Source organism: Pongo pygmaeus, chromosome 18 (genome assembly GCF_028885625.2).
Source record: "Pongo pygmaeus isolate AG05252 chromosome 18, NHGRI_mPonPyg2-v2.0_pri, whole genome shotgun sequence".
NCBI classification, from domain to species: domain Eukaryota; kingdom Metazoa; phylum Chordata; class Mammalia; order Primates; family Hominidae; genus Pongo; species Pongo pygmaeus.
In genome coordinates this window covers 72,783,185-72,791,621 of record NC_072391.2, presented here as the reverse complement: position 1 = coordinate 72,791,621, position 8,437 = coordinate 72,783,185, and the positions used below count along the sequence as shown (strand labels likewise).

The 8,437-nt window shown below is 47.0% G+C and overlaps 1 protein-coding gene across 12 annotated transcripts in view; it reads left to right on the top strand.

Annotated features, from left to right (window-relative positions):
- The first annotated feature begins 1,699 nt into the window (after positions 1-1,699).
- Positions 1,700-8,437, top strand: part of ADAT1 (adenosine deaminase tRNA specific 1) — a 31,532-nt gene continuing 24,794 nt past the window's right edge. For 2 of the 12 annotated variants that reach the window (XM_063654562.1, XM_063654560.1), the window contains exons 1-7: positions 1,736-1,788; positions 2,568-2,629; positions 2,888-3,087; positions 4,198-4,387; positions 4,680-4,748; positions 6,365-6,419; positions 7,737-7,867. In XM_063654562.1, the coding sequence (XP_063510632.1) occupies positions 4,219-4,387; positions 4,680-4,748; positions 6,365-6,419; positions 7,737-7,867 (424 nt within the window). In that variant the 5' untranslated portion in view covers positions 1,736-1,788; positions 2,568-2,629; positions 2,888-3,087; positions 4,198-4,218. Of the gene's footprint in view, positions 2,630-2,887; positions 3,088-4,197; positions 4,388-4,679; positions 4,749-6,364; positions 6,420-7,736; positions 7,868-8,437 lie in introns of all 12 variants that reach the window. The other 10 variants (XM_054453574.2, XM_054453570.2, XM_054453573.2 and 7 more) reach the window with 8 other exon arrangements.

Genomic DNA, 8,437 nt, shown 5'->3' with positions numbered 1-8,437 from the left:
GTAATGGATTGCACTAAGGGGATTAAGGGAGATAACGAGATGACTCACTTTTTAGTTACACAACTAGATTGCTAGTAATACCAATCCCTGAGATAAAGAACCCTAGAAGAAGGTCTTTGATACCCCTTACCCCCACTGGAATATTTCTTTAAAGACAGAAGAGGCAGTCACTTGCAGATTAAAGATATTGGAGAGGAATGAAGAGCAAAGTCTTTGGCCTTGGAGGAGGGCCATGTCCCATTTCCTTTGAACTAGAGAGAAGGATGGGGTTGAGCAAGTTGCATAAATTTTTGAGGGGTAACAAAGAAAAATGAATTCTTTCATTTTTAGTAATAGAGGCATTCAGTTACTGGGTGACAAAGGCCCCTGAACTATCCAGGCAGCTATATTACTTATTCCTGGTAATCCAAAGGTTTGTAGACCTGTTCTGTCCACTACACTGTAGTAGTACTGTACTACAGTAGCCACTAGCCACATGTGACTATATGGCATCTGAAATGTGGCTGATCCAAATTGGGATGTATTCTAAGTGTTACACACACCAGATTTCTTAAACTTCGCATTAAAAACAGAACAGAAGTATTTTTTAAAATATTGAGACTGGGCGGCCAGACGCGGTGGCTCACGCCTGTAATCTAGCACTTTGGGAGGCTGAGGCGGGCAGATCACGAGGTCAGGAGATCGAGACCATTCTGGCTAACATGGTGAAACCCCGTATCTACTAAAAATACAAAAAATTAGCCGGACGTGGTGGCGGGCACCTGTAGTCCCAGCTACTCCGGAGGCTGAGGCAGGAGAATGGTGTGAACCTGGGAGGCGGAGCTTGCAGTGAGCAGAGATTGCGCCACTGCACTCCAGCCTGAGTGACAGAGCAAGACCCCGTCTCAAAAAAAAAATAGAGAGAGAGAGAGAGAGAGAGAGGGAGGGAGAGACACCCCGGGCATCGTGCCTCACGCCTGTAATCCCAGCACTTTGGGAGGTTGAGGCTGGCGGATCACTTGAGGTCAGGAGTTCGAGGCCAGCCTGGTAACATGGAGAAACCCCGTCTCTACTAAAAATAACAAAAATTAGCCAGGTGTGATGGTGGGCGCCTGTAATCCCAGCTACTTGGGAGGCTGAGGCAGGAGAATCGCTTGAAGCCGGGAGGCGGAGGTTGCAGTGCGCCGAAATTGCGCCGCTTCCAGCCTGGGCGACAAAGCGAGACTCCATCTCAAAAAATTTTTTGATTATATGTTGAAATAATACTATTTGGGATGTATGGGTTAAATAAAATATGACTGTTTCTATTTTGACTTTTTTAATGAGGCTACTGGAAATTTTTAAATTACGTATATGGTTCGAATTATATATCTATTGGACACTGATGTTACAGATAGAAATACAGCATAGTCAGGAGAATCGCTTGAACCGGGAGGCAAAGGTTGCAGTGAGCCGAGATCGCGCCTTTACACTCCAGCCTGAACAACAGAGCGAGACTCTGTCTCAAAAAAAAAAAGAAAAAGAAATTCAGCCGAGTGCTGCAAGATACGTCATTCTAGTTGAAGGCATATGTAAGCCAACAGGCGTCTCCCACCGTCCGGTTTCACGCCTCTCTAAGACGCTGCCAGGGCTGCGGGACTTGAAGCGCGGGAATCTCGGCCCTGGCACCGACTCCTCGGAAAAACTACAAGGCCCGGCGTGCACTGCGCGCCTCTGGGAACGGGAGCTGGAAGGAACCGGCGCTTTGTGACGTCACGTCCGCCTTACCGGCGGATTCAGTTTGCTTTCTCCTAGGCGCGTGTCCTGAAGGTGGGAGGGGAGCGTCCGCGAGGCACTGGGGCGACGGGGCAGGTGTATCCGGGCTAACTTTACCGAGTCTGTTTTTGAGGGAAGAGGTTGTGAGGACCGTATCTTCCGGGACGCGTTTCACGTGGGAAGGCGCTCCACGCCCGGATGTCAGCAGCCGGCGCGTGAAGAGCCGCCGCGGGCGGGCGCGGGGCCTCTGGCCTGGCAGCCGCAGGACCCAGTGGGTCAGGCGCTCACGCTGTTCCCACTGCACGGCTTCAGTGCCTTGCCTGGCACCTCCTATCCTGTAACTGGCCGACTCGGGGTCCCACCCAGGCTTCTCCAACGGCCGGGAAGGGGCTCTGCTTCCGGAAGTATTTAGGAAGGGAGCCAGCGTAAAGCAGGAGTCCCTTCCTCCAAGCATCGCTAAAGCCTTTTCTCCCCTGGCTGCCGATTTCCTTTTCTTTGGAAAGGACGTCAGTTTTTTAGCTTGTTGAAACTGTTCAGAGATGCGGTCTTGTGGGCAAATCAATGCCTGTTTAGCTGAGCTGTTATTTTCAGCTAAGAAGTTCTTAAAGTTTTTCAAGATCTAGGAGGGGGTGTAGGTTCGAATTATAATGGACCCAGTGTAGCAAAACATTTATTCATTTAAACGATTGTGCATGCTCATTCAGACGCACTACCCGAGTGAGATGATGCCGTTCTGGGCTGCTTCATCTTAAAGAGAGTCACTGTTTCTTCTGGCAACTTCTACCTGCCTTGGCTATTGAGGTTTGTGAATTGCACCTCTGGTTTAATTTCAGGTCGATGGCCAGGTGGTCTTCATAAACTATACTGCCTTGTGATGCCTCCCTAGAAATGAGAGGTGAGTCCCTTCCAAACGAGGATTCTAGGATCTTATGCTTTCTTTTCTTGACAAGGCTTGCCCTGGCCCTCTGACTTTCAAGTCATAGTGTCTCATTTCCTGCAGATTTTTGTTTTAAATCACTGTGGTCTGATTTACCAGTATCATTCACTACAGTAGCGAGCCTGCACATTGCGCTGCAGGGGATTCATAACAATACCATCTTTCAAAAGCTGCATGCACTGGAGGTCAGGAAAGCCTTTTTTGTTTTTTTGAGAGGGAGTCTCGCTCAGTCACCCAGCCTGGAGTGCAGTGGCACAATCTCGGCTCATTGCGACCTCCGCCTCCCGGGTTCAAGCGATTCTCCTGCCTCAGCCTCCCGAGTAGCTGGGACTACAGGCACGCACCATCACGCCCGTATTTTCAGTGGAGACGGTTTCACCACGTTGGCCAGGCTGGCCTCGAACTCCTGACCTCAGGTGAGCCACCGCGCCCGGCCTTCAGTTTGTTTTACAGTGCTTAGCTTCGTCTGTCACCATACAAGCTCATCTTCTACTGAGAAGCTTTTTGTATAATTGAGTCCAAATGAGATCAGGATGTGCCTAGTGAGCATTGATAGGGCCAAGAGTGAGAGATTTCCCTGCAAAGTATCCTAGGGATCTGCTTGATGGTTTTTTTCTTCATGGCTTTCTATGCCCATTACAGCCCTCCCCCTTTCACCCCCACTACCAAGTAGCTCAAGGCAAATTAACCAGGAAAATCATCAAATGTTATTTCTTGTAATAGTAATCACAGTTGACCTTAATTAGGCTCAACATTGTAGCAATTGCTTTTTATAAGTATTACTTATTTAACCCTCACAGTAACCCTAAGTATTAATCTTCACAATAATCTAAATAGGTTAGATACTATTATTATCACTATTTTCACAGATGAGGAAACAGACACAGCAAGGTTAAGTAGTCTATTCAGCATCACAGTTAATTTGTGGCAGAGCCAAAATTAGAACCCAGAAAGGGTGAATCCAAAGCCCACACCCTTAAGTAGAGCTCTATGAGAACACGTAACTGCTGAGAAACATTTAAGTGGGAATTTACTAGAGGGCGGTAGAGAACCACTCTGCTGTAGGGGAAAGAAGAGAAAAATAAAATGCGTGGAAAAAGAAGATAGATAAGAACATCTGTCCAGAAAGATAAACCTTATACAGTGAGGGTCTGCCGAAAGCAAGTGAGTCTGCAACCCTTTACATGCTGTTTCCAATGAAAATTGGAGTAGTGAGGACATTTCCTTCTCGTGTCCTTTAATGTTGAGTAGAGGATGCAGACTCCTTAGAAATGTATCAGATATCTAACATTAAAAAAAACTTGAAACAATAATTTTGGGGATTGGTAGAATTTGGGGTTTCTTTGATCTTTCATTAAAGATGAAAAGGGGGCAGGGAGATAGTGGGAGAAAATGATCCATAGAGTTCCAGATAGGGAAACCTCGATCTGCTCCACTGAAAGACTCGAAGCATGGATATGAGAGGCTGTAGCATCGTGCACTGGTTCTCCTTTCCGTACTTCTTATGGTTGTGGTTTTTGATCAAGGTCTCAATACCAGCTCAGACCATGTGGACCGCGGATGAGATTGCTCAGCTGTGCTATGAACACTATGGGATCAGGCTGCCCAAGAAGGGGAAGCCTGAGCCAAACCATGAGTGGACGTTATTGGCAGCCGTGGTGAAGATACAATCTCCAGCTGACAAGGCCTGCGACACCCCTGATAAGCCGGTGCAAGGTGAGACTTTTCTCCTTGGCACGCTCCTCACTGTGGGAGATGGTAAAATTATGCATTGCTGTACTGTGTGGGTACAGTCGTGGGTAGGGTGTGAACTACGATGTTAGGCATGTGTGCTTGTTCTCCGCTAGGTGGCGCAGTACCTCTGATGGCGGGAGACCGCCGTGCTGGAACCGCAGCCCTTGGTTGAGTGGGCCTCTGGGAATCCCCTGGAGTGTGCAGGCTGATCACACCTGAACACCGGGGAACATTCCGTTTCTCAGAACTCACACGATTTGCTTTTTTCCCACAGTGACAAAGGAAGTTGTATCAATGGGAACAGGAACAAAATGCATAGGCCCGTCCAAAATGAGGAAAAGCGGTAAGCAAGGGTGGGAATCTAAACAAAAATTTAGCTTCAAACCAGTGTCCATGTTTTACTCTCCTTGTCAGGGAAGAGGGGCCATGTCAGATGAGGTGCATGGCATTTGTTTCCTACTGACTATCAGTCCAGTTGGAAGGACAGTACTCACTTGGAGAATGGAAATCCACCATCAAAGCAGAGGCCTCTAGAAACATGCTTTCCGAATAACTGAAAGTTAACCAGTATTTTCATGCTCAAACCACAGAGTCCCTGGGATTAGCTACTCCACATTAGGTCTGGAAGGCTTTGGGGCTCTATAGCAGGTAGAGGATGCAGCTTGAGTGGCTTCTGAAGCCCAAGAAAGCAATCTTTTTTTTTTTTTTTTCTTTTTTGACTCGGAGTCTTGCTCTGTCACCCAGGCTGGAGTGCAATGGGCGATCTCGACTCACTGCTCTGCAACCTCCCCTTCCTGGGTTTAAGCAATTCTCCTGCCTCAGCAGGCACCCACCATCACGCCCAGCTAATTTTTGTATTTTTGTAGAGATGGGGTTTCACCATGCTGGCCAAGCTGGTCTTGAACTCCTGACCTCAGGTGATCTGCCCACATTGGCCTCCCAAAGTGCTGGGATTAAAGGTGTGAGCCACCGCACCTGGTAAGCAATCTTGAATGACAGGAAGCTTTGGGCCTCAAGAAGAATATGAAAATTCCTTAGAGATCTGGGGGTTTTTATTTGTCTGTTTCATTGGGTTTTTTTTTAAGAGACAGGGTCTCACTGGGGTATGGTGGTACCATCATAGCTCACTGCAGCCTTGAACTCCTGGGCTCAAGTGATTCTCCCACTTCAGCTTCCTGAGTAGCTGGACTACAGGTGTGCACCACTATGCGCAGCTAATTTTTTTCATTTTTATTTTGTAGAAATTTGGTCTCACTGTGTTGGCCAGGCTGGTCTCAAACTCCCAGCCTCAAGCTATCCTCCTGCCTTGGCCTCCCAAAGTGCTGGGATTACAGGCATGAGCCACTGTGTGCCTGGCCGAGATCTGGGGTCTTTACCTCTTCTTCTAGCTAGCAGGTTCCTCTTTGAGTTGGCTTCCACCATTCTCCTTGCCTTAACCTCCTGTATATGAGGAACCTGTTACAGGATCACTGTGGATTGGATTAGATGGAATTGTATCACCATGAGCACAAGTAGGATACCTCTGTACAAAAGATCTGGACCCTTGTTCTCCGAATGAGGTTTGTCTATAAATTAGTGTTTCTCAGCTGGGGGTGATTTGCACCCCAGAGGACATTTGGCAATGTCTGGAGACATTTTTAGTTGTCACAACTGAGGGAGGGGTGCTAGTGTCATCTCATGGGTAGAGGCCAGGAATACTACTAAAAAACAGTCTACAGTGTATGGATGGAATAGACCCCCCACAACAAAAAATTTTCTGGCCCAAAATGTCTACGGTGCTGGGTTGAGAAACCCTGCACCTAATGCATTGTTATTCATGATTGTGGTACCTTCTGGCAAAGCTCTCCAGGAGCTACATGGCCATCCTGGGTGCTGGTGGGACTGCTGTGTTCTGCTTCTAGGAACCGGACCCTCTCCAGCTTCCATATGTCTTCACCTGGTGTCCTATCTTTGCCGCAGGAGACATCCTCAATGATAGCCATGCTGAGGTCATAGCCAGAAGGAGTTTCCAAAGGTAAAGCCACATCTCCAGAGTATGGTTCAGCAGGACTGGGGTGGGAATCCCGGAATTTACTTTTTTTTTTTTTTTTTTTTTTTTTTTTTTTGAGACGGAGTCTTGCTCTGTTGCCCAGGCTGGAGTGCAGTGGCATGATCTCAGCTCACTGCAACCTCCACCTGCTGGGTTCAAGCAATTCTCCTGCCTTAGCCTCCCAAGTAGCTGAGACTACAGGCCCGTGCCACCATGCTCAACTAATTTTTTGTGTTTTTAGTAGAGATGGGGTTTCACCATGCTGGCCAGACTGGTCTTGAACTCCTGACCTCGTTATCCACACGCCTCAGCCTCCCAAAGTGCTGGGATTACAGGCGTGAGCGACCGCGCCTCGCCCAGAATTTACATTTCTAATAAGCTTCTAGGTAATACAGATGATATTAGTCTGTAAACTACACTTTGAGTAGCAGTGTGGTCTAGACTAGTGGTTCTCTCTGTTTTTTTTTTTTTTTTGACACAAGGTCTTGGTCTGTCATCTAGGCTAGAGTGCAGTGATGTGATCTCAGCTCATTGCAGCCTTGGCCTCCTGGGACATAAGCAAGCCTCCCACCTCAGCCTCCTGAATAGCTGGGGTTACAGGCGCATGCCACCACACCCAGCTAACTTTTCCTGGGGTTTTTTTTTTTTTTTTTAAAGACAGGGTGTCACTCTGCTACCCAGGCTGGTCTTGGATTCCTGGGGCTCAAACGATCCTCCTGCCTCAGCCTCCTAAAGTGCCGGATTTATAGGCATGAGTCACATGCCTGGCCTGGACTAGTGGTACTTAAACTTGATTGTGCATGAGAAGAACTTAGAAGGCTTGTTAAAACCCAGATTGCTGAGCCCACCACAGAGATTCTGATTGAGCATATCTAGGGTGGAACCTCAGAAATTGGGTTTCTTCTTTTCTATTTTTCTAAAAAAAAAGAAAAAAAGAAAAAAAAATAGAGTCTCACTCTGTCACCCAAGCTGAAGTACAGTGGCAGAATCATAGCTCACAACAGTCTCAAACTCCTGGGTTTAAGCAGTCTTCCTGCCTCAGTCTCCCAAGTAGCTGGGGTTACAGATATGAGCCACCGAGGCCAGTTGAAATTGGAGGTCTAACAAATTCCTAGGTGATGCTGATGCTGCTGGTGCAGGGACCACACTTTGAGAATCACTGGTCTAGAGCATTCTCATAATTCCCCATCACTACCAGTCCCATTAGTCTACAGTAAGCTGTCTTAGTAATCACCCAACCAGAGGCTTTCCCCTTACCACAGAGATTGGTTGTTCATCCTAATAACATCTTGCAACCCTTAGGTACCTTCTCCACCAACTCCAGTTGGCAGCCAGCCTGAAAGAGGATAGCATCTTTGTCCCAGGAACTCAAAAAGGAGTGTGGAAACTTAGACGAGACCTCATTTTTGTGTTTTTCTCCAGCCATACACCCTGTAAGTATATTCAAGCCTTTGGATTAATGTTACATGGACTACTTCCTTATGTTTGTGTTATCCATAGATAGGTTTTTTCCTAAAAAGCACTAATGGCTGAAGTAGCCACACGTAGTCACAAGTAGCCACAAGTAGTGACATTGCCTTTTTATGATAGGCCAGTGTACCTAATCACTTCTAAAGGTTTCATCTAAAGAGAAGACAGAGGCAAGGGCTGCAGAGTCTCACTCATACTATTAGTCAATTCTCAGAATCAGGATTAGGAGCATAAGGCTGAAACCTCACAAGATGTGAAGCCAACATGGGGCTTAGAAGTCCTATAGTAACTTATCCTAAAACTCATTTCATTCATTCAGTCATTGAACAAATACTTTCTACTATTTGTCAGGCACGATATGACATACTGAGTATACAGAAATGAATAAGACTAGCATATTGCTTACCTTCGTAGTCTTTTAAGGAATGTAGATAGTCATGGTTAGGGTAAATTTTGGTGGGTTATAAGGGTGTGTTCAGGTGCTATGGTTGCATAAGACAGGAAGACCTAGCCTGGGGTGAGGGGGGCGTCAT